This window comes from Pleurodeles waltl, chromosome 2_1 (genome assembly GCF_031143425.1).
Source record: "Pleurodeles waltl isolate 20211129_DDA chromosome 2_1, aPleWal1.hap1.20221129, whole genome shotgun sequence".
In the NCBI taxonomy this organism is placed as follows: domain Eukaryota; kingdom Metazoa; phylum Chordata; class Amphibia; order Caudata; family Salamandridae; genus Pleurodeles; species Pleurodeles waltl.
In genome coordinates, this window is record NC_090438.1 from 98,667,831 (window position 1) to 98,694,795 (window position 26,965).

General features: G+C 44.0%; 1 protein-coding gene across 3 annotated transcripts in view; it reads left to right on the top strand.

Annotated features, from left to right (window-relative positions):
- LOC138261609 (pre-mRNA 3'-end-processing factor FIP1-like) overlaps window positions 1–5,297 on the top strand; it is a 201,380-nt gene extending 196,083 nt beyond the window's left edge. For all 3 annotated transcript variants that reach the window (XM_069210742.1, XM_069210723.1, XM_069210732.1), the window contains exon 16: window positions 2,704–5,297. In XM_069210742.1, coding sequence (XP_069066843.1) covers window positions 2,704–2,833 — 130 coding nt within the window. In that variant the 3' untranslated portion in view covers window positions 2,834–5,297. The remainder of the gene's footprint in view (window positions 1–2,703) is intronic.
- The last annotated feature ends 21,668 nt before the right edge of the window (window positions 5,298–26,965 follow it).

Consider the following 26,965-nt stretch of genomic DNA (forward strand, 5'->3'; position numbering starts at 1 on the left):
TACCTCTTAAGGGAGTATTGCCTCTCTAGTAGTTTTTGGTATTTGTGTCTCTAAAATAAAGTACCTTTATTTTTGTAACACTGTGTGGTTTCTTTCATTTGTGAAAGTGCTGTTTGACTATGGTGGTATTGCATGAGCTTTGCATGTCTCCTAGATAAGCTTCGGCTGCTCATCCACAGCTACCTTTAGAGAGTCTGGTTTCTAGGCACTGCCTACACTACACTACACTACACTACACTAATAGGGCATACATGGACCTACTATAAGGTGTAAGTACCTTGGGGGTACCCACCACACACCAGGCCAGCTTCCCACAAAGTGGTTCTATAAACCAAGGAGGCCTTTTTACCTAAGGTTGTTACATCTTCTCAGGTTGGACAAGCCATCATTATTCTAATGTTCTTGGCTTGCTTCGCCTCTTGAAAGAGGAAAAACTCCGTCAGCTGGACTCTAAAAGAAATCTTCGCTTTTACATCGATTGCCTCAAAGACCTTCAGCTGGACGATCAGATCTTTGTGTGGTTCTCTGGGGCAAAGAAAGACAAGACAGAAAAGGCCTTTGTCAAGTTGGTTAGTCCTCTGCATCAAGATCTGTTACACACTGGCCAAGAAGCAGTCTCCGGTAGGATTGAAGGCCCACTCCAACCGGGTCAAAACTGCTACCATGTGCTGGCACGTTAGGTACCTGTACTTGACATTTATAAGGCTGTGACAGAAGTTCACAAAGCAGTACTACCTCGACAGCTTGGTCTGGCGGGAAAGGCACTTTGCCCGTTTGGTCCTTCAGGAATTTTTGGTTTGAGCCATTCCACACACCCACCACCTTGGGATTTACTGCTTTGTTATCTATAAAGGTGAGGAATCTGCAGTTATCACCTTCAGTAATGCTCTTTCTGGTAACGCAGATTCCTTCCAAACTGTCCTCTTCCCCATTCTGTGGAATGATCTCATATAAGGTCCAAATCTAGAACTCTGCACACTGTCACTGTTTATCACTGTTGTGCTTTACGTCCAAGGACGCAAACAGAGTCATGAAAGAAAATTACATCAGTGTACACGGGTGGCCTTCGAGGCTCGGTTTGTCGCTTTCAAGGCAGAAAGAACTCTTCACGGAGCAGCACAATGCCACTTACTGCCAGGCAGGAACGGTCTGGTGGCTGGGGATATTCTGAAGGTGAGGAATCTGCGGTTAGGTAAAATATTCACCAAAAAGAATGTTTCCAAAGATAAATAATGTTGTCTTGTTCCCTTTCTCCTCCTGTTTTCATACCCTGACACGCGATGCTAGCTCTTCCATACCGCCTTTTTTAGTTCATGTGTAGTGGTGTGTTTTCTGGGATTCCTCCCTCTACTGACTTGCAGTGACGGCTCCTACAACCTCCCTCCACCAATACTGGGTGTCCCCGAAATTTTCTGTGGCACTTGTGTAATTTCCACAATTTCACGTTACGCAAATCATGCTAAATCTTGGAAATGATGTCCTTACGAAATTTCACATACTTTATTTTGCAGCAGGGGGGCTGATTTTAAATGTGAAGTATGCTTTCACTTTCGGTTTTCATTCGTGATACCCCAAAGTTCAGTTAGTGTAAATTTCCCATAATTTTGTGTAATTTTCCTGGAATTTATGGGGGGGGGAGATTTTGCACACCCTTAAAACACACCTATAAATTGACCTAGAAAACATAGGTTATTTTTCAGGCGAGGGTAGACGTTCTGAATGGTGGAGGGAAAGGGGAGAGTAAACTCAAGTGGAAAAAACAAAAGACACACGTTTATTACAGGGGATCAAGAGAGGGAAGTATTGGGTGATGGCATTGCTGGTAACTAGGAAGAGGAAGGGTGGGTTAGCGGCATTACTAGACAGCAGGGGAGAAAGATAGGCAAGTCAAAATGAGGAGAATCAATAGACACTGGTACAGTGCTTAATCTCTTTAGCTAGTTGGCATGATCACTAGTTTTTTGTGAACTGAGATGTGTTCTTCATCATCTGACTTTGACCCAGAGCAATTATGTGGATTGCAGAAAATAGAGAACACAGGAGGAAGAAAAAGGTTGATCAGAAAACAGTGACAGTGGATGAGAGCATGGATAATAAAATAACTTGCTACCTTGAGATAAAGAGCAACAAAGTGTAAGATGGCGGGAAAAAAAACGCATAAATTGGAATAAAGACAGGCGGGCCTTTCTGTACTGCAACTCCGGCATCCAGCAGCGGTAAAAGAGAGGCATTTATTTATTTATTTTTACAAATTAAGGTCTGCAGTGCTACCTCTAAAAATCATAGTCGGTGGGACCACACAATGCATAAATAAAACTGGAGTAAAGGGTTGTGATACGTTTTTTGTACACAATATGTTATTTCTGGGTAGATGACCCAAAACGGCGTCTAATCCGTAAAGAATGTTAATACTAAAAAAAAGTGGTAACTTTTTGCAGAAATTAGGCATATGCTGTATATACAGTAGGTGTGTTACTGAGACTTATCTGAATTGGTTGTACCACATCATGGAATTAATAAAGAACTCCACAGATGCCAGGGTATTGTTCAGAGATTGGGAGGCCGCCTTGCGTAGTCTGAATAGATAGAATTAACCCAATAGAATGATTTAGCTGCTGATAACCCATATATTAGCAAAAGTGTGTTTTTTGCACATCTGTGGTTTTTTCCATGCATCTCACTTAAATATGTTTCCTACCCCAGCAAAACACACGAGACTGAAGAAGGTGAAACACACCGGCGTCACAAGCACAAAAAGAACAAACGCAACAAGGAAGAAAAAGTTGAGAGTGATGGCAGTCCCCTTAGGGATGAGCGTGTCTTCAAAGAGTGAAGCTTGGCATGCACACGCAAAGGAGCAAGCATTCATGAGACGAGCAGGTGTTGCTGTTTCTGAATCTGACAGAAACCCTGTCGCACAGCAGGATTCTCGGTGTCACTCAAAAGACCACCAATACCCCTGCAGAGATCCAAATAATTGACGTGTCGTACTGAAATAGTGCATGGCCAGCAGTTAAGCCAAAAGTCTTACCATGTCAGATCCTATGGTTTCTGACCAAAACAGGGTCTTGGTTGACACTGGTTGAATGTGTAGTTCTTATCTGTGACATTTGCAATCAATCACTTTTCACATTTCATATTTATCTAGCATCTTCAGTCGGGTGCTGGCCATACTCAGAGATTAGTGTTTAGTGGCCATCATTGGATACTGATTTAGAGTTTCTCCATGATCTTTAATTATTTTCTCTGTGGAAAACAAACTGATGTGTTGAAGAGCATCAATATTTGATGAATATGCTTGCATTCATTCCCCATGTCTGACAAAAGGCTGATCTGTATTTTTGGGTGCTTTTCTAAAATGCTAGTTAATCCCTCTTGCCCTCACTGGTCCACCCTGACACAGTTCATAAATGAGCTCATTAAACAAGTAGCTTGGTGTATACAGATGTAGAAAAGTGCTACCCCGTGGGTCTCGTTAATTTATCTTTCATACATTTTATCTACATGCTGTTGTAGTCAGATGCTTTACTGTATCTTACTGCAGCGGGATAATATCTCTTCTCCTTAACTTCTGAAAACTTTGCTCATTTTGGTAGCTGGCCCTTTGCAGATCTCTCCTTTCATGCCAGGATCTTGGGCAAAGATAGGGAAATACCCAAACGAAGGGAATCAATGCCTGCAGAGGTCAACAAAGGGAAGTAAACTTTCTGTGAAGCATATGTGAATCATTCGCATACCTACTATGATTCCATTTGTTTGTTCCCACACTAGACCATCTTCCCAGCTCTTACACCTGTTTTTCTTGTAAGATGGTATACAAACCAGGTAATGTTGCTTCTCTATATTCTGACCTGGTGTGAGAGACAGTACCAACTCGGACAGTGATTACCTAAAAAAGAACAGCTTTGAATTGTTTTAAAACAAAAATACCTTAATATATATCTAAATTATTATTTAAAATCAGACAGCTAGACTCATAATTAGTTCTGTCCATATGCATTTGTAGCTTATACAGAAATGTATAGCTTTTGTAAATAGATAATTATGTGTTTTACATGTAAACAGGAGAGACCGCATCAGTGGCTTGATTGTAGTATGTTTGTAACGTTAATGGTGAACTGTAGTGAACTGGAATGTTGCGCCATGCACATTCGGTCAGCGGCGTACTGTTGGTTTGGAATAACGTGGCTTAGCTATAGAGCATAATCCCTCTATTACAGGCCGCTGTTAGTGTTCTGAAGGAGGGCCGAGCTGCAAGGTAGACGTTACTGGTCAAACAGATTGAAGTTAAATGTTTGTTTGCAGCCTAAGGGTCTTTTGCGGACCATTTGTATGAGATAAAATAGGTTCCTGTGTAAAGGAACGTGTACGTATGTAGGGATCATCTCAGGATAAGGATACACCCTTATGTGTTGCCTAATTTCTTTTGTAACCTGCACACTTCATTTCCTTTTGCTTTTCGATCTGTATTTGTCATATTGTTGAGTAATTGAAAGAAAAGTTGTACAATCCAATGTAAACGAATACAATGTGTGACATAGCTAGACACAAAAGGAACTGTTTTACATATATGCAACATTGGGCATCATGGATGGATGCGTGTTCACATTTGGTGTCTAGAGGGGTAGGAATGGTCTGCTAATATCCTCTTTTGTCCAAGAAGATGCATTCTTTTTTCAAAGCATATATATATATATGTCCCTGGAGTAATGAGTATTTTGTCTCAGTGACTCTAAATATTCATGAAAACCAGTAACATTTATGAAGAGTCTCTGATCCATCAGTGTCGAATGCCGTATAGGTCTCAGCGTCAAAGAACCTCGCGGTATTGCACTGACAAATAGAGTTGGAAGCAAAAATACAATAATTATTTTCAAAGATTCCATTTGCACAAAGTGTAAACAAAAAAAAGTGGATCCCTAAGACAGTTGATGCGTGTCACAAACCTCATGTTCTAACGTGGCTTCTTCTAACCCCGTGTTTGCACAGTTAACTTGCAGGCATATGTTTTCTTTTGCGTGAAGCCTAAACCGCCGCAAAACCACACATAGCATCATTCATCTACCACAGTGGAGCCATGTCTCAAGAATGTTCAGTTCTTCCACTGTTTCCTTCCAACATGAATGTGGAAGCCTTGCTTACTCAACTTGAACCTGAAACTCCGACTTGATTAAACCTTGAATGGCTCTGGCACCAAAATATGATTTTTCATACTGTTAAGAAACACCTGATGGTTTGATCATTTCCAAACCTTTGCGGGCGGAGAGTTCAAGGAAAATAAAGCATTTTTGTAAAAATGATTGTGCAGTGTTTTTACTTCCTAGACTCTAAACTTAAATGGCTGGTGTTAAGTCAAACTGAAAAATCTGAATCAAGAAATTGGTAACTGCAGCCAACAATCCATCTGTCATCATACTCCTACATGAACCTGCGTCTTTCTGCAACACTCACCATACAGTAATGTGCCATTTGGGCTTTGTTGGCATATGGCCAAGAGCTTCATGTAAAGGGTCTGCAGCTGGAGTTATCCCTTGCACACAAGGGCCTCTAGGAAGTCTACTAAGTCGACGACAGACCAGAATGTTCCAGGACAACCAGAGAAAGGCCAGAGCTAATCCCACTCCGCAAAAATAGGAGCAACCAGCAGGCCAGCCAAACTCCTGTCTCCAACCCAGTCTTACATCATCAACCCTCAATAACAATGAGGATTCCAGAGTGTTCCATTATTTGGTAGTGTTTGCTTGGGTTGTAAATATTTTGTGATGACCTCCACCGAATATCTTCTGAAGGCAGCTCAGAACTGAGTGAGCAAAAAGGTACAAAGTTTAAGCAGAAAGGTCTCTGAGATGTATTTTTCTTGTTTAATATAGCATGAACAAGAGTTCTGAACATCTGCACTGTTTGTTTTCTCTACAGTAATTTGCACCTACTCATTCTGTTGTTTTTACTTATTATAATGTGTTTTCGGAACTGATGGCTTGGTTGACTAATGAATCTACACCAGGGATCTGTGTTTGACTGCATGGTCACGGATTTGAATCCAAGCAGGTCCACTCAGCCTTTCATCCTTCTAAAGTTGATTACATCAGTATGTTTGAGTGTGGTACCAATAAACATCTGTATAGAGGAGTGTTGAGAAGATCGTTTGGTGGAAGAAGCGAAGAGTTGAGATGTCACCAAGGAAAGTAATATATAAAGCAAAAAGAAGTCCCCGAACACCAGATGGTAGTGTAGAGAGAGGGGAGAGATTGTTTGGCTTGCCAGGCCCCAGAGAATCAGATAGGAATAAGACCTTGACAAACTCACAGTGATAATGGTGCAAATGTTTTGTCCTTTAGAACCAAGCAACTATTCTATGAGAAAAGTAATAAAATTGACCTACTTCATTCATTTGTACTCGGAGCTGGAATATGACAAGTGAATATTTAGTTTATTAAGAATGAGAAGGGGATTAAAAAGCTCAGGGTCGAAGCATTTAGAAAATATAAGTTCGATGGCATCTGTCGCTGTAGATACGCATGTTCTGCAATAGCTCGCCATCTGGTGTTGGGCCGGAGTGTTACAAGTTGTTTTTCTTCGAAGAAGTCTTTCGAGTCACGGGACCGAGTGACTCCTCCTTTTGTCTCCATTGCGCATGGGCGTCGACTCCATCTTCGATTGTTTTTTTTCCGCCATCGGGTTCGGACGTGTTCCTGTCGCTCCGAGTTTCGGAACGGAAAATTAGCTAATTTCGGAAGATTTTCGTCGGTATTGTTGCGTTCGGGATCGGCGTACTTAGATTCCACACCGCATCGAAGATCGAAGAGCTCCGGTGCCCTTCGGGGTAGTTTTTCGATCCTCCGTCGGGGCCTGGTCGGCCCGACCGCGTGCTGAAGAACGCCGATGGAACGGACCCCGTTCCGCTTCTGCCCCAAATGCCACAATAAATACCCCTACACAGACCAACATTTGGTCTGCAACCTGTGCCTGTCACCTGAGCACAGCGAAGACACCTGCGAGGCCTGTCGTGCGTTCCGGTCCCGAAAAACACTCCGAGACCGTCGAGCCAGAAGACTTCAAATGGCGTCCGCACCGACAGCCCAACGGGAGTTCGAGGAACAGGAAGAAGAAGGTACCTTCTCGATCCAAGACTCAGACTCCGAAGGATTCGACGATACACAAACCGTGAGTAAGACGTCGAAAACCACACAAAGAAACATTTACAAGGCCCAGGGGACGCCACTGCCACCAGGCCATGGCTCAACCCATAAATTCGGTGACCGACCGTCGGCACCGAAAAAGGCCCAAACAGTGCCGAGATCGTCCGACTCCGGTCGAGACACCGGCACGCAGCCTTCTCGGGACCGAGAAAGTGCTGGAGACAAGCCTCGACACCGAGATGCCGGTGTGGACACGGCTCGACGCCGAGACAGCGGCACCGAAACAGATCGACGCCGAGAGGTTTCGGCCCCGAAAAGGAAAAAAGTCACCTCGGAGCCGAAAAAACACGCAGACAAAGTTTTGACGCCGAAACAAACTGCAAGCGACCCAGCTTCAGGCTCTTATACAGAAGAGCACTCGCTAACCTCCCAAATGCAAAAGCATAGGTTTGAGGAAGAGCTACAAGCAACTGATGTGGACCATACGCAAAAGCGTATCTTCATTCAGCAGGGGACAGGAAAAATAAGCACCCTTCCCCCCATTAGGAGAAAGAGAAGGTTGGAGTTCCAGACGGAACAAGCACCACAACCAAAAGTGGTGAAAAGAGTTACACCACCACCCTCTCCTCCGCCCGTGATTAACGTTTCACCAGCACAAACTCCATCTCACTCCCCAGCTCACACCACCATGAGCCAGGGTGACCAAGATCAGGACGCATGGGACCTATACGACGCCCCAGTGTCAGATAACAGCCCGGAGGCATACCCTACAAAGCCATCTCCACCAGAAGACAGCACCGCGTACTCTCAGGTGGTGGCTAGAGCAGCACAATTTCATAACGTAAGCCTCCACTCAGAACAGGTCGAGGATGATTTCTTGTTCAACACACTCTCCTCCACCCACAGCTCCTACCAAAGCCTGCCTATGCTCCCTGGTATGCTCCGGCACGCAAAAGACATATTTAAGGAGCCGGTCAAAAGTAGGGCAATCACACCAAGGGTGGAAAAAAAGTATAAGCCGCCTCCTACGGACCCGGTTTTCATCACTACACAGCTGCCACCAGACTCTGTTGTTGTAGGAGCAGCTAGGAAAAGGGCCAACTCTCACACATCTGGAGATGCACCACCCCCAGATAAAGAAAGCCGCAAGTTCGATGCAGCTGGTAAGAGAGTCGCAGCACAAGCTGCAAACCAGTGGCGCATCGCGAACTCCCAGGCACTACTTGCGCGCTATGACAGAGCCCACTGGGACGAGATGCAACATCTCATTGAACATCTGCCCAAGGACTTCCAAAATAGGGCAAAACAAGTGGTTGAGGAGGGACAGACCATCTCCAACAACCAGATACGTTCCTCCATGGACGCTGCAGATACAGCTGCACGGACAATTAATACATCTGTAACTATCAGAAGGCATGCATGGCTCCGAACGTCTGGATTTAAACCAGAGATTCAACAAGCAGTTCTCAATATGCCTTTTAATGAAAAAGAACTGTTCGGTCCAGAAGTGGACACAGCGATTGAGAAACTCAAAAAAGATACGGACACTGCCAAAGCCATGGGCGCACTCTACTCCCCGCAGAGCAGAGGGAATTACAGCACATTCCGTAAAACGCCCTTTCGAGGGGGGTTTCGGGGTCAAAGCACACAAGCCAGCACCTCACAAGCAACACCGTCCACTTACCAGGGACAGTATAGAGGAGGTTTTCGGGGACAATATAGAGGAGGGCAATTCCCTAGAAATAGAGGGAGATTTCAAAGCCCCAAAACCCCTACTACTAAACAATGACTCACATGTCACTCACCCCCTCCACACAACACCAGTGGGGGGAAGAATAGGTCATTATTACAAAGCATGGGAGGAAATCACTACAGACACTTGGGTTCTAGCAATTATCCAACATGGTTATTGCATAGAATTTCTACAATTCCCTCCAAACATACCACCAAAAGCACAAAATTTAACAACACACCATTCCAATCTCCTGGAGATAGAAGTGCAGGCACTATTGCAAAAGAATGCAATCGAATTAGTGCCAAACACACAAATAAACACAGGAGTTTACTCACTGTACTTTCTGATACCAAAGAAGGACAAAACGCTGAGACCAATCCTAGACCTCAGAGTAGTGAACACTTTCATCAAATCAGACCACTTCCACATGGTCACACTACAAGAAGTATTGCCATTGCTAAAACTACACGACTACATGGCAACTTTAGACCTCAAGGATGCTTATTTCCATATACCAATACACCCATCGCACAGGAAATACCTAAGGTTTGTATTCAAAGGAATACATTACCAATTCAAGGTACTGCCTTTCGGATTAACAACCGCACCAAGAGTCTTTACCAAATGTCTAGCGGTAGTCGCTGCACACATAAGAAGGCAGCAAATACATGTGTTCCCATATTTGGACGACTGGCTAATCAAGGCCCATTCGTTCATACAGTGCTCAAATCACACAAATCACATCATACAAACCCTCTTCAAACTCGGGTTCACCGTCAATTTCACAAAATCCAAAATTCTGCCACGCAAGGTACAACAATACCTGGGAGCCATAATAGACACATCAAAGGGAGTAGCCACTCCAAGTCCACAAAGAATTCAAAATTTCAACACCATCATACAACGCATGTATCCAACACAAAAGATACAGGCAAAGATGGTATTACAACTCCTAGGCATGATGTCATCATGCATAGCCATTGTCCCAAACGCAAGACTGCACATGAGGCCCTTACAACAATGCCTAGCATCACAGTGGTCTCAAGCACAGGGTCACCTTCTAGATCTGGTGTTAATAGACCGCCAAACTTACCTCTCGCTTCTGTGGTGGAACAACATAAATTTAAACAAGGGGCGGCCTTTCCAAGACCCAGTGCCACAATACGTAATAACAACAGATGCTTCCATGACAGGGTGGGGAGCACACCTCGATCAACACAGCATACAAGGACAATGGAACGTACATCAAACAAAACTGCATATCAATCACCTAGAACTTCTAGCAGTTTTTCAAGCACTAAAAGCTTTCCAACCAATAATAGTTCACAAATACATTCTCGTCAAAACAGACAACATGACAACAATGTATTATCTAAACAAGCAGGGAGGGACGCACTCCACGCAGTTAAGCCTGCTAGCACAAAAAATTTGGCATTGGGCAATTCACAACCAAATTCGCCTAATTGCACAGTTTATACCAGGGATACAAAATCAACTCGCAGACAATCTCTCTCGAGATCACCAACAGGTCCACGAATGGGAAATTCACCCCCAAATTCTGAACACTTATTTCAAACTCTGGGGAACACCTCAGATAGACTTGTTTGCGACAAGGGAGAACGCAAAATGCCAAAACTTCGCATCCAGGTACCCACACAAACAATCCCAAGGCAATGCCCTATGGATGAACTGGTCAGGGATATTTGCTTACGCTTTTCCTCCTCTCCCTCTCCTTCCTTACCTGGTAAACAAACTCAGTCAAAGCAAACTCAAACTCATATTAATAGCACCAACTTGGGCAAGGCAACCCTGGTACACAACGCTGCTAGACCTATCAGTGGTACCCTGCATCAAATTGCCCAACAGGCCAGATCTGTTAACACAGCACAACCAAAAGATCAGACACCCAGATCCAGCATCGCTGAATCTAGCAATCTGGCTCCTGAAATCCTAGAATTCGGGCACTTACAACTTACCCAAGAATGTATGGAAGTCATAAAACAAGCAAGAAGGCCATCCACCAGGCACTGCTATGCAAGTAAATGGAAGAGGTTTGTTTGCTACTGCCATATTAATCAAATACAACCATTACACACAACTCCAGAACATGTAGTGGGTTACTTGCTTCACTTACAAAAATCTAACCTAGCTTTCTCTTCCATTAAGATTCACCTTGCAGCAATATCTGCATACCTGCAGACTACCTATTCAACTTCCCTATATAGAATACCAGTCATTAAAGCATTCATGGAGGGCCTTAGGAGAATTATACCACCAAGAACACTACCTGTTCCTTCATGGAACCTAAATGTTGTCCTAACTAGACTTATGGGTCCACCTTTTGAACCCATGCACTCCTGCGATATACAGTTCCTAACCTGGAAGGTGGCATTTCTCATCGCCATTACTTCCCTGAGAAGAGTAAGCGAGATTCAGGCGTTTACTATACAGGAACCTTTTATACAACTACACAAAAATAAAGTCGTCCTAAGGACCAATCCTAAATTTTTGCCAAAGGTTATTTCACCGTTCCATCTAAATCAAACAGTGGAACTTCCAGTGTTCTTTCCACAGCCAGATACCGTAGCTGAAAGGGCACTACATACATTAGATGTCAAAAGAGCATTGATGTATTACATTGACAGAACAAAGAACATCAGAAAGACTAAACAACTCTTTATTGCATTTCAAAAACCTCATGCAGGAAACCCAATTTCAAAACAAGGTATAGCCAGATGGATAGTTAAATGCATCCAAATCTGCTACCTTAAAGCTAAACGACAGCTGCCCATTACACCAAGGGCACACTCAACCAGAAAGAAAGGTGCTACCATGGCCTTTCTAGGAAACATCCCAATGCAAGAAATATGTAAGGCAGCCACATGGTCTACGCCTCACACATTCACCAAGCACTACTGTGTAGACGTGTTATCCGCACAACAAGCCACAGTAGGTCAAGCCGTATTAAGGACATTATTTCAAACTACTTCCACTCCTACAGGCTGATCCACCGCTTTTGGGGAAATAACTGCTTACTAGTCTATGCAGAACATGCGTATCTACAGCGACAGATGCCATCGAACTGAAAATGTCACTTACCCAGTGTACATCTGTTCGTGGCATCAGTCGCAGTAGATTCGCATGTGCCCACCCGCCTCCCCGGGAGCCTGTAGCAGTTTGGAAGTTACCTTCAATTATTTATATATGTATCATCTCAACCTTAAATAGGTGCATACTTAGTCACTCCATTGCATGGGCACTATTACTACAATTCAACTCCTACCTCACCCTCTGCGGGGAAAAACAATCGAAGATGGAGTCGACGCCCATGCGCAATGGAGACAAAAGGAGGAGTCACTCGGTCCCGTGACTCGAAAGACTTCTTCGAAGAAAAACAACTTGTAACACTCCGGCCCAACACCAGATGGCGAGCTATTGCAGAACATGCGAATCTACTGCGACTGATGCCACGAACAGATGTACACTGGGTAAGTGACATTTTCATTCTCAAATATAATCCTGCCAGAAGTTGAAATGAGAAGACAATGGATCCTAACTCTGCCAATATGCAGGTGGTGATCTTCACCAGGGAGGGCTTTACCAGCCATTAATGGTTTCAAAACCAATTAGAACTGCTCGTCGTCGGCTTTCCTCGGTTTCTTTTTAGCCCCGATTAGGTCCTTTGTGATCTATGTAACTCTTGTATGGAGATGGGAGGCTGACCCCTCCATCGTTGGAGGCTCTAATATCAGTCATTGCTAAGCCTGACACAAACCTCTTCCTCTCTGCATCGTTTCTGAACGTAAGTGCATCGCTGTACACACAACTCAAGCTAAACCACTACATTTAGACCAGTCATGCTTCGTTACCCCCACCCATCCTGATAGATGCAACCACGCAAGACCCTCTGGCGTCACCCTAAACCTTGTCTGTTAAACTACCAGTCACTCCTGGGGCACATCTTGGCATCCACAACCGCCCTGAATACAGATGTCCCATAACTGGCCTAACTGAGACATGGTGTGGAGTCAGTGGAATCCTCACCCTTGGAGACCTAATTCTTCCAGTTCATAATCACTTGAAGAACAGAGAAGGCAAGCAAGGGAGGAGTAATTCTAGCATATCCTGCAGAACTGTCCTGCTGTACGGTTCCCCACATTACATTCCAATGGATTGAATGCATAGATGGCCACTGCACCATTTATTCAACACTTGCTCCTCTCTTTCCTGGATGAAATCCCTTCACTTGAAGATTAAAGCCAACAAAATTATGATTGTGGGTAGATTGGATGCAAAGCCTTCCTCCTTGATAAAGGCTCTCTGCATCAGTCGGGTAGAGAGTGGTCCAACACAAATCCAGGGACACAATGGAACTCATTCACACATTACCATGAAACATTTAACCTAGCTGTGCAAACCCACACATGGTGGGAACATTCCCCCTCTCTATCAACATATGAAGAGTATCCTATAAAATGACCACCTGCAAAGAAAACTATACTCCATTCACATTAGGCAATTTTGAGAAACATATGCATACAGATGTTTGAGTCAACCATTAGGGTCACACAAAAAAATCTCCCCACTTCCAGTGACCCAAAATGACTGTATATTTATTATAAGAGAGACAGGCGAAGCTACACTATCAAGAGAACCAAAAACACCTACTTTGCGAAATCCATACATGAAGCTCCCAACCAGATTAAGAATCTACCAGGAACTGACAGCCTCGGGTGATCTACAAAGTGACCATTGCAAGTCAGCAATATTGTGAATATATTTTGTTCTTTGATGTCAGCATTGCCAAATTTGTGAATTCACAACCAATAATCACACCACAATCATCCTTCACCTCCTTTGTGTCGATGCAAATCGCTCAAGTTCTGATCCAGACCACCAAATCAAATAGTGTCCAAATCTTCGGGCCCTTGCTCAGCCAAGAACCTCAAACATTTCTTCCCCCTTCACTCCTCTTGTGGCAGACACAAAAAACTAATTCCTCCAATCTGTTTGGGAAAGTAACTAGCCCTTTGCAACATGCTGTCACCACCCTCCTGAAAATACAATCTGCTAAACCAAAAATCATGGCCAACTTTCTAGTAGGGAACAGGACAACTTAAGGAGTAAATGGGACACATCCAAGACAATTAACTCATAACTTGCCCTTAGGGGGACAAAAAAACCTCAGCTAATCTGGAAAAACATCTCCATCTCTCCTCGGACAAGGTCAATAAAACTACCCTTATATTATTCTTTGATCCTGCCACTTTGTGTAGACCAAGCAATCATGCCACAAAGGCTTTACTTGTTCTAAAACATGATTACGCTTACTGTCCTCTGTGCACTTAACTCCCCAGCAGCCTCACACCTGCAATCCTAGAATGCACTTTGAAAATTTCGATGCGTGCACTTCTTTGCAAATGCCGTAAAAATAGAACCATTGAAAATCTAAGGGGTTTCAAACATGCACTGTAGCCCTAGACAAGGCCAACTAACACTACTTCTAAAACACTGTTGCATCACTCGGACCCTATCTTTAACGACTAGTACATACAATTAAACAACTTCCACACTCAGCCACACACTCATCCTGCTTCTCGGCTAAAATCACAACATAACATCTTATTACAAATCTCACAGCTTGATCCCCACCCTCTGATAGCTCATAAACGTCTCACCTCAACTGTTCGCCTTTGCTACTACCTCACTTTCCAAGCTCATCCTGATTTTCTTATCTGCTAACCCCTTATGTGCTCCATGTGGCCCTTTCAACCCCTGAACTATTAAAGATCTTGATGTCACCTCAGGTACTATGCTGTCTTACCTTTATCTCCCATTACTTACTCAATTCTGGTACCTGCCCTGGATTTGTTAAACTTGTTACAAGTACTTAAGAAGCACAAACCAACCCTACCTGCTACTCCGACAGCCACTCAGCGTCTTCAGGCCCCTTCTCCACGGTACTGGCACACACTGCCTTTAACATCTTGTACTTTGTCTTACCTCCAGAAATCTGCTTATGCACCTACAAAATGACCTCCAGATGCATCATTCTACAGAAACATCCCTCTCACATGTTGCTAACGTTATTACATTTGTGAACCACAAAACCTTGCATTTATCGGCCTTCTTCCTTTTAGCAGCCTTTGATGCTGTTTTCCACCTTACTCTAATATCTCCCCCTCACCCTGCACTGGTTGTGAGTTGTTGGCTGAGATGTTAACCTAGAAGAGGTCTCTAATAATCTTAGCAGTTTCTTCTTTGATCAGTTGATTTTGATAAGTAGGGTGTAGCCCACCTTCTCCAGTATTGGATCTTTCATAGATTCACATGCTTGAATCATCCCCGTCGTCGAGGTGGGAGCCTCACGGTAAACTTAAATATATAAAAAGCAGTAAGTCAGTAAAAGTAAAACCAGTAGACCCTAGTAGGCCTCATAGGGTATTTTACAGTCTATCCACTTTGTTTTGTGAAAAGACCCAAACTTGAGTATCAACCAATCAGGATTCAGCCCCTCCCAAACACTCCCAACAGAGGCTGAATTCCCTCAGATTTTCTACCGCACGTCGTGTGAAGGGAGTCTCCCTGAGCTCTGCTCAGTTTTTTTTCCTATTTTCTGACTGAAGATTGTTTTTTCTCTCCGGAAACTAGTTACAACTTTACTATGTCTGAAAAGGCAAAGAAGGGTCTGTTCAGAGACTGTGACAACTGTGGGAAGAAGAGACTACATATTGATGACCCCCACAAGAAGTGTATTTACTGCCTTCATCCAGACCATAAGGTGAGAGACTGCAAAATCTGTCGCACCTTTAGTCAAAAAACCCTCAAAGACTGAGAGGGTAGACTTCTCTTATGGCTGCAAAAACAGAAAGCCTTAGAGCATCCTTCATCAGACAGCGAAGAGTCACCACAAACTTCTCGCCCTCAGAAAAGAACAGGTGAGAGAGATAGAGGTGCGGATGAACCACCAAGAAAAATGCACAAAAAGACAAAACAAGTCTTAACTGAAGAGGCAGTTAAACATGGACCAAAAAAGGTTCATTCAGAACCTACTACGCCGTTACACCGGAAAAGCACCTCAAAGAAACCATCCCTGTCTCTGTCACCACAAAAAGAGCCAGAAAAACTCTTTTCGGTGAAAAAACAACCGTCGACGACCGTGTTGACGGTAACAGCGACCACGGTATCGTCGACGTTCACAACACCATCCTCACCGATGATTATGACGTTGTCGCCGTTGTCATCGACGACGATTATTACTGCAAAAATCTTCAAAAGAGCTTCGTCGGCAACCACAGCGTCGACAGCGGAGGCCTCCTGGGTTCACAAATCATCCAGGGCACTCCCATCTACGCAAGATACGTCGGCGAAGCGACCGTCGTCGGTAAAATACCCGTCGACGAAGGGACCGTCGACTAAGGACCCATTGACAAAGACGCAGTCATGGACGGAAGCGTCGACGAGAGAACCGTCGACGAGGGAACCGTCGACGAGGGAACCGTCGACGAGGGAACCGTCGACGATGGAACCGTCGACGATGGAACCGACGATCACCACAGCATTAACAGTTTACAAACCTTTGGACATTTCACCAGATCATTCCTCATACCATCATGAGGACTCCACCAGATTCTTACCCCTTTCCCTTATTAATATAGGGGACAAGCCATCTGACATTTTGCCGATGCATACATCACCAAGTAAAGTGCTGCCATACCCACCGCAACATCTTTTAGACGATGATGATGATGAGGATCAAGGAATGTTTGGGGCAGCTAGTAGCCCGTCCCAACTAAATGTCAAATGTCAAGAGTTTGATGAAGAAGAGGATCAACATTACCAGCATAGTTATGCTTCAACATCTTATCCACAGGCAAACCAACCATCGCCACTAGCTATGCCTAGCACATTAGTGACAGATTTACAACATATGTTGAAGGACTACTATAAAAGGTTCCCACCGTCAACTCAGTCCACGCCACCTAGACCTCAAAGTTACCAGCAAGCTCAAACTACTAATGTTTCCGAAAAGCCACAGGCTAGTAGACCTGTAACTAGCCAAGCTCCGGAAGCTTACCTCTCGTCGGACGACGAAAGGGAAGAGGGCGAGCTAGCAGATTCAGCGGCTAGTGAATGGGACGATTATCTCGTTCCCACACCATCTCCACCTCCAGCAGCTCCAGTGGATTCTCCTCCAGAAGACATAGGAGGTTTCCATAATATCATAGAGAGAGCGGCGAAACGTTTTGGCCTGGCAATTGTTTCCCATGAAACTGAGTGTTTTTTGTATGACTTTAAAGAGCCATCAAAGAGATCTGTAAGAGCCATACCGATTGTGGATTTCTTATGGCAGGAGGGTTTGAAGGCAATGAAAAACCCGGCAACAGTGCCTTCACAAATGCCAAGGCTAGAGAAAAAATACAAGGCCCCAGATGATTCTCCGGCCTGTTTAGTCTCACAGCCGAAACCTGACTCGGTTATATCACAGGAGGCTCAACGACGATCCAAAAACCCCTCTACGCCTATTGCGTCTCCCCCAGACAAAGAGGGAAGGAGACTAGACAATATCAGTAAGAAATTCTCCTCGGTTGCTGCAGTAACGGTCAAGGCAGCCAATTCCCTCGCCATCCTGGGAAGGTACGATCGCCAGATGTGGGCAGACATGTCCGCTTTTGTAGATTCACTGCCAGAAGATCTCAAGGTGGAAGCTAAAAAGGTCTTGCAGGAGGGAGAAAGGGTCTCCGCAGAGATAATAGACAGTGCAATAGATATTTCCCTCACTGGCTTTCGACAATTAGCTGGAGCAGTAGTCCTGCGCAGACAAGGGTGGCTTAAAGCTACTTCATTCAGACCAGAAGTCCAGACTCGTGTTCTCGACATGCCCTTCGATGGAGAGAGTTTGTTTGGCAAACATGTCGATGACATGCTGCAGGCTATCAAGACGGATACCGATACAGCAAAATCCCTAGGTACCCTGCAGTATAAAAAACTACCTTTTCGTGGAGCAAGGGGTAGAGGTAATTACTCCTTTCGAGGTGGATACCAACAATACAGGTCACAATATCCATCTTCCTCCACAGGACCAGGACATCAGCACCATCAACAACAGCAGCATTATCGATTACCACCAGCCGCAGCTTACAAACATCCGGCTAGAGGAAGAGGAGCTGCCCGAGGAAGAGATACAGGCAGAAAGCAATGACCAGCGGATAATCTCAACACCTCCCCAATCAATATTGAAGGTCGGAGGTCGCATCAATTCTTATTTCCCCAAGTGGAAGGCTATAACATCGGACAGAAGGGTACTAGATGTAGTGACCAGAGATCATACTCTGGAATTCATGCAAACACACCGAGTGTCCCTCCATCGGGTACACCGCCTCCGAGGTTGAACCAACTTCACAGGGAAGTAAGAATAATGCTAACAAAAGGAGCAATAGAACCAGTCCCTTTATCTCAAAAGAACAAAGGATTCTACTCCCGGTTTTTCCTTCTAAAGAAACCCTCAGGAGACTGGCGCCCCATCCTGGACTTGAGAGCACTAAACAAGTTTCTAAAGAAACAATCGTTCAGGATGGTAACGTTGCAGGATGTCCTGCGTCTCTTAAACACGGGAGATTGGATGGCATCCCTAGACCTCCAGGATGCTTATTTTCATATCCCCATATATCGCAAACATCGCAAATTTTTAAGGTTCAGGGTAGGAAGTATGCACCTCCAATTCCGGGTTCTACCATTCGGTCTCAAATCAGCCCCCAGAATCTTCACAAAAATGTTAGCTCCAGTAGCAGCACATCTTCGCCAGTCAGGTATCCAGGTCTTCCCTTACCTGGACGACTGGCTTATAAAGGCACCCTCAAAATTCCAAGTAACAAATCATATTTCCTATTGCCTTCAATTGTTACACAGCCTGGGGTTTGTAGTCAACTACCAGAAATCTCAGATATACCCCAAACAAGAATTGAGTTTCTTGGGAGCAATTTTGGACACAGTACGCAGCAAAGCGTACCCATCACACGAGAGGAAACAAAAGTTAACCTCTTTGGCAGACAACCTATCCAGAAAAAAGTTCGTTTCAGTCCGCATCTACAAATCATTGCTCGGGATGATATCATCGTGCATTCCGCTAGTCCCAGATTGCAGGCTCCATATGCGACCCCTGCAAGAGCAATTGGACATACAATGGACACAGGTCCACGGCTCCTTCGAAGACAAGATTCGCATAACGCCTCTAATGAAGAACACTATGAGGTGGTGGGCGACTCCAACCAATTTCTCAAAAGGGCTGTCTTTTCTTCTTCAAACACCAAGTTACATAGTAACAACGGATGCCTCTCTCGAAGGATGGGGTGCACACTGCCAGGACCTGCAAATCAGCGGAATCTGGAATCAGCAAGAGAGCCAGCTCCACATCAATTATCTAGAACTCAAAGCAATACACTTAGCTCTAAAAGCTTTCTTGCCGAAGATACAATGTTCAAGCGTCTTAATCCGGACGGACAACATGACCAGCATGTTTTATCTAAACAAGCAAGGAGGCACAAGATCCCTACAACTCTCGCAGCTAGCCCAACAAATTTGGACATGGGCCATCAAACACAATATTTCACTAAAAGCAGAGCATGTGCCAGGACAGATCAATGTTCTAGCAGACACCCTGAGCAGGACAGTGATTCCTTATCACGAGTGGGAGCTAGACCAGAAAACTCTCAATGGCCTGTTTCTATTATGGGGCAAACCAAACTTAGACCTATTTGCCACTCTCGAGAACAAGAAATGCCAGTTCTACGCAAGTTGGCTTCCCCAAAAAGATTTGTGGGGGAATGCGTTTTCGATGAGATGGTCAGGAGTTTATGCCTACGCTTTTCCTCCGATCCCGCTCATTCCGAGAGTCATCAGAAAAATGAAGACGGAGGGGTGTCGACTTCTACTCATAGCTCCCAGATGGCCCAGACAAATATGGTATACGGAGCTCCTCATGCTCTCCGAACGACCACATCTACCACTCAGACAGAGTCCGACTCTTTTAACGATGCACCAGGGACAAGTCACACACCCACATCCGTCGTCTCTTCGTTTGTCGGCTTGGCTCCTGAACACAATGAATACTTAAATCTCAAAATTTCCCCAGAGTGTAGAGACATCTTAGCAAAAGCTAGTGCTGACACTACCAACAAAACCTATAGACTTAAATGGAAACGGTTTTGTGTTTGGTGTGCAGCGGAAAATATACATCCTTTATCTTCTACTCCGGAACAGATACTTCCATATCTCCTGCTCCTGGCAAAATCAGGACTTGCATATTCTTCCATACGGGTACATCTGGCAGCAATTTCCAGATACCGCAGATCACCAGACAGACTCTCTTTGTGTTCCACAAGAATTGTCAAACAATTTATGAAGGGCCTTTTTCGGGTCTTCCCGCCAATTAGGAAACCTCCGCCTCTATGGTCATTGAATGTTGTGTTGATGCAGCTCATGAAGGCTCCTTTTGAGCCGATCCACAAAGCTGACCTAAAATTCCTCGCATGGAAAACAGCGTTACTGTTAGCTCTTACTTCGGCAAAAAGAGTCAGTGACATTCAGGCGTTCACTATCAAACAGCCGTTCCTCCAGTTTACAAACTCAGGTGTCATCCTGCGGACAAATCCTAAATTCATTCCGAAAGTTCCCTCAACATTTCATTTAAATGAACCAGTCATCTTAAAAACCTTTTTTCCAAATCCGCAAACAGTGGCGGAAAAAACATTACATTCTCACGATATTAAAAGATGTTTAAAGTTTTATCTACAGAAAACTCAGGCCATCCGCCAGTCGGATCAATTATTTGTAGCATTCGGCGGAACAAAGAAGGGACACGCGGTGTCCAAACAGACTTTAGCAAGATGGATTGGCCTGGCGATTCAATTCTGCCATTCAAAAGCAGGAAAGCCGCTCCACACCAGGGTGAGAGCCCACTCTACAAGATCGGTAGCCACTTCTGCTGCACTCTTTGCAGGTGTACCACTACATAGCATCTGTAGAGCAGCGACATGGTCCAGCCAACACACATTTACAAGACATTACTGTCTAGAGGAGACTAACCAGGTCGATACAGCAGTGGGACAAGCAGTGCTGAGGCATCTATTTCGTTAAGGTGAGCCTCTTACACATCCCACCACCACACTCGAGGTATGGTCATTAATGGTTCATTTTCTTATACTGTTTAACGTGTCGTATTCTCCATAATAATAGCATAAATTGTGTCAGGATTTCTTGCCACACACCTTTTATTGCTCTTATATTCGGATGTTTATGAATATAAATATAATTATATGTAAGTGCATATTTAAAACTGAACTAATGTGAATCACATCACGTATAGAATTACGATGGAATTACAGTCAATGTAATTCAGTAAGTAAGAAAACATTACTGCTCGTTACTCTGATTCAAGCATGTGAATCTATGAAAGATCCAATACTGGAGAAGAAAATTAGTTACTTACCTGTAACTGCAGTTCTCCAGTATTGGTATCTTTCATAGATTCACATGCGACCCACCCTCCTCCCCTCAGAGGCTCCCCTATTATACAGATATTAAACTTCACACTCCTACTAGAAAATCTGAGGGAATTCAGCCTCTGTTGGGAGTGTTTGGGAGGGGCTGAATCCTGATTGGTTGATACTCAAGTTTGGGTCTTTTCACAAAACAAAGTGGATAGACTGTAAAATACCCTATGAGGCCTACTAGGGCCTACTGGTTTTACTTTTACTGACTTACTGCTTTTTATATATTTAAGTTTACTGTGAGGCTCCCACCTCGACGATGGGGATGATTCAAGCATGTGAATCTATGAAAGATACCAATACTGGAGAACTGCAGTTACAGGTAAGTAACTAATTTTCTTCCACGTTCTGCACTTTTGTGCCCAAGTACGACTGGTATTTCGTGGATCATGGGATGTGATCCAAGAAAGTAATCAGCCTTATTTCCACCAGCTCTTCCATCAGTGCAGAGGTTTTGTCTACAAAGAAAAAGTCTGTCTTCTATAACAAGTGTGAGAGTGGGCATAAACTGTAAAATCCTTTATCCCCAGATTCTGAGCTCCTTATAAGATTATTTGTCAGAAGAGATGATGAGCAATACTTTCTCATTCTGAATTTGTCTAAATTAGGGTCCATAACGATGATGATAAATCTTTATGCAAATGACCTCCCAATGCCAAACTAACTTTGGGCAGCAAATCATTGGGGAAGCTGTCTTGGGTGACATCACACACCAATGTTAGGAGAGCTTCCTTGAGCAGGCATGCCTTCGTCATGAGGAACTTAACATTTTGATCACCCACCCAGCCTCCTTAGTAAAAGGGAATTTCCTCCTCCGCAGAATTGAGACTCAACTCATGTCAGGTAATAAAGTGGTATTGCACAAGAAAGCCCTCGACTTCAGCTTTAAGCAGATGGATCTCTTGAACATGCAGATAGATATTTTTGAGTGCATGCTGCTTCATTGGGGTGACAAGAGCCCTGCAATTGAGATACCAATTCTAACCTTCTTCGAGAAAAGAAGCTCCTGAAATGGCTGAGGAACGAGGCCCTGCAAAGCATAGGATTTTTGGATGGGAAAAGTTATGTGGCTTCAAATCCCAAACCCTAGAATACCACTAACCAAACTAATCACATAAGTGTGACATAGTGCAGCACAAACTACTCTCTCCTCTTGGCTCTACCACTTTCATAATCCTAACTCGCTTCTCTCAAGCATCTGAGCTCTTTATTACTTCTGATCATGTGAGAGTTCAATTGAACAGCTAAACCACACATGTCCCCGTCTCCCCCAAAGCAAAGTTTCTACTTGAACTTACTTCCTTGACACAACTAAAGCAGGAACAAACAGCAGAGCTTCTGGCCAACTAGGTACACAGTAACTCTTAAAGACAGTTACTGGAAATCTGCTGTGACCGAAAATCAAAATTAGTAATATCTGTAGTCACCTTTTTAACCTTTGCAATAGGTCCGTGTATCTTATGCCAACGGCCTACAAATCCCACAGCTCAGTAGATCATGAGGATCACTTTTTAAAGTTCAAGGCCCAGATTTTAGAATGCCTAGCGCCTCCTTGCACCACCATTTGTTTACGCTAACGTGACCCAACAAGGCCAAAATCGCTGCACCAAATTCACAAAGTGGCGCCATGCATGCGCCACTTTGTAACCCCATGAACCACGCAAGGGGCGGTGATCCCCCGTTTTGCGGGGTTTTTAATGCCTGCACAGAGCAGGTGTTAAAAGGCAGACGTTTTTTTACGCTAATCCTGCAAAGCGCCAAACTAACGTATACATTTTTTACGCTAGTTCTTTGCCTACCGCCATGGTGCGCTGTATCTTAATGGTGGCGTTAGGGGGGCACTAAGGTGCCCAAGAAAATTGGCCCTGCATTGGATTCAGCACCACTTTTCTTAAAGCTGCCCCCAATTTGGGATGCCCACTGCATCTTCCAGCAATTAGATTATACATGGTTTACTGCTCCACATGAAGAACATGTTAAAAATGCCCACGCCCATCTGCATTTGGGGGTCATACTTGTATAGCAAGTTTAGGCAAGTGCTAATGTCCTCTTTGTTAATGGAAACCTTTCCATGTACGGCTCCCCTTGAGTAGCCCACTAATGTCCACTCACTCATCATTGCCGGTTAGAGCTCATCAGGTAGGCTGTATGTGACAGTTACGCGTTGTCTGTGTTGATGTGTCAAGACCCGCAGGGAAAGATTTTCCATAGATTTGTGCCTATGTGTTAACTGTTACCTTATCTCACAAGGAAAAAAACACCATAGAAACAAGTAGTGAAAGACAACAGCGTTATCTGTATTTGTAAAGCGCACTATTTCCCACAAGGGTACCCTTGTGCTGAGCAGTTGTGTGTACCTAATGCATCCTATGGGAGGCTGGTTAATTGAAAAGCCAGGACTTCAGCTTCTTGCAGAATTCAAGAAGAGAGGAGGAGGCCCTGGTGTGGAGTGGGAGGACATTTCATGCTTTAGGAGCTATAAAACAGAACACCGCTCCTGATTTGGTTTTTTGTATGTGTGGGATGTGTGCTAGTAGGATTTGTTCGGGCAGAGGTGTTTGGTTGGTTGGTGAAATGAGATGCAAATGTTCATGTAGGTGGGGCCTAAGTTGTGTAGTGCCTTGAATGTGTGTGAGAGAAGTTTGAAATGAGCACATTTGTGTTTCTGGAGCAGTGGTGCTCCCTGAGGTGTGGTGTGATGTGAGTTCTGTGTGGGAGGTCGAGGATGAGTGTGACTGCAGAGTTCTGGATGGCTTGCACTCTTCTAGTGAGGTCCTTGGTGATCCTACCATCGGTGTTCCTGTAGTCCAACTTGCCGGTAACTAGGACGCGAGTGACAGTTTTTCTAGTGTTGCATGGTAGCTATTTGAAGATTTTCCTTAGCATCTTCAGGGTGTGGAAGCAAGATGCTGTGTTGGTGTTGTCTTGTGCGGTTATGCCCAGTTTGTTGTCAATGGTTATGCTGAGGTTCCTGGCATGGGTGCTGGGTGCAGTGCACGTTTGGCTGGCCACCAGTTGTGGTGACTTGTTCTTGTTAAAGATCACTACTTCTGTGTTGTTGCTCTGTGGTTATCCTCTGTAAGTATTCAACTGTCCCTATTATATTTTATTGGGGCACCTTCATGTCTAGCACTCTAAGCCCTCCCCCACAATGCTACATCAATAGGCCTGCTCCTTATCCCACATTTTACTGTCCTTTTGTTGGGGTAGGGCCTCCACTGTGTGTGGGGCTTGTCATCTGGGAAAAGTGTGTGTGTGTCTGTACTTAACATCCACCCCACTTGCAAAGTAGTGTGCTAAACAACACCATAAACAACCTGGTGCTGTTCAGTGCTTCTAAAAGTTAAAATTGATTGATTAGAATTCTTGTGACCTTATGATTACGTCTAATATCCTAGGTGTCTGATGAGATGCTAGAGTGTGTAGGATGTCTTCAGATGGAATAACACACCCTCAGGTGAAGCTTAAAAGTCCAGTGCAGGGAAATGATGCTGACGACAAGCCACACTTGAAGCAGGGCAGACGTCATAAGTCAAGAGCAGTAAGAGAGGTCCCAATCCGATCCTACATAATCATAGCTCATAGACGTTTTAAGGCATATGCAAAGTGACCTTCCAAGAGGCCTCTGGGAAAGTGAACATTCACTCTGTTTTAAACATCTATTTCTCCATGTAAACCTTTAACGTATTATTCAATATTGTTTGGCATCATGGGGCTGGAATTAGCATAAAATAGGTAAAGTTGCTCCAAATAAGGCCCCTAAAATATGTTTTGCTCGGGGGGCATGTCAAAGCCTTAACATGACGCTATCCTCGCTGCTGTTCCTTCCCCCCACGCCACCCCCATGCTGGAAGGAAAGCGTGAAAACACCCTTTCCCTGCAGAGAAGCCCTTCAGGCTCCAGCAGGTATAGGTATCAGTAGAAAAGGAAGTGCAGTGGTACCAGGACTGGGGGTGTGAATACCCTAATACACCCGGATTAGTGATAGATTTTGTTTTTCTACCCAACCAGCTTGGAGCGGGCAAGAGTCAATTTGCTTGCTTGCGTTAAGGCCCACTGTAACATTACTATCCCACTGGGGGAAGCAGGGACCAGTGGTGCCCGAAATCTTGAACCAGGTTGGCCAAGTAGCCTCACACAAGGAAAGCAAAGCTGCTAGCAAAGGGTTCAGTGCACCAAGTCTCCTCACAGCAAAACCTGATGAAATACTCCCCCTTCAAATTACTAATACATGTATTGCAGTGTTGCTCCATGCTGGGTTTAATTAAAGAAAAATAAATTGCTTATAACAAATTCTTTTGCTTTGCTTTTTAAGGAGTTTGCATATCTTCTAAGGACAATGCCCGAAATTGTGCCACAGTTTATTAAACACTTTTGAATAGGTTATAAACTATTATTTGGGACAGAAGTGGAGGCCTATGGACAGTTCCCAATTTATCCAGGCTTATATAGATATTTCTGAAAATTATTTTAATATTGAAAGCCAAGCTAATGGCAGGCTTCCCTCTGTAGCTAGTATGCTAGGATGGGATTTTCTCTTATTTGCCAATGTTGGGTGGGGAGTAGAATGGTTATCCAAATGTAAAGTGTAAAATAAGATGCATTCCCCTTCCACCTTGCCTGAAAAACCTTTGTTTAATCCCTTTGCTGTCGGGCCTTTTCCCCCTCAGATGCCAGGCCTTTTTTTGGCTATTTGGGGTCAGTTCTCGCTTAGGCCCTCATAACATTTTGTCCACATAAGCTACCCATGCCAAATTTGTGTCCTTTTTTTTTCCAACATTCTAGGGATTCTAGAGGTACCCAGAGTTTGTGGGTTCCCCTGAAGTAGACTAAGAAATTAGCCAAAATACAGCTAACATTTTGTTTAAAAATAAAAATAAAAAATAAGTGGGACAAAATGGCTGCAGAAGAAGGCTTGTGTTTTTTCCCCTGAAAATGGCATCAACAAAGGGTTTGCGGTGGTAAAATCACCATCTTCCCAGCTTTCAGGATCAGGCAGATTCTAGTCAGAAAACCCAATTTTTCAACATAATTTTGGCATTTTACTGGTACATACCCCATTTTTACTATTTTGTGTGCTTTCAGCCTCCTTCCAGTTAGTGACAGAAATTGGTGTAAAACCAATGCTGGATCCCAGAAAGCCAAACATTTAGACAAAATTCTGAATTTAGCAAGGAGTAATTTGTGTAGATCCTACGAGGTTTTCCTACAGAAAATAACAGCTGAAATAAAATAAAATTGAAATTCAGGTGAAAAAAACAGCCATTTTTCTCCACGTCTTACTCTAGCTTTTTCCTGCGAAGTCAGATTTCTGAAAGCAATATACTGTTACGTCTGTTGGACTCTTCTGGTTGCGGGGATATATAGGGCTTGTAGGTTCATCAAGAACCCTGGGTACACAGACCCAATAAATGAGCTGCACCTTGCAATGGGTTTTCATTCTATACCGGGTATACAGCACTTCATTAGGTGAAATATAAAGAGTGAAAAATAGGTATCAAGAAAACCTTTGTATTTCCAAAATGGGCACAAGATAAGGTGTT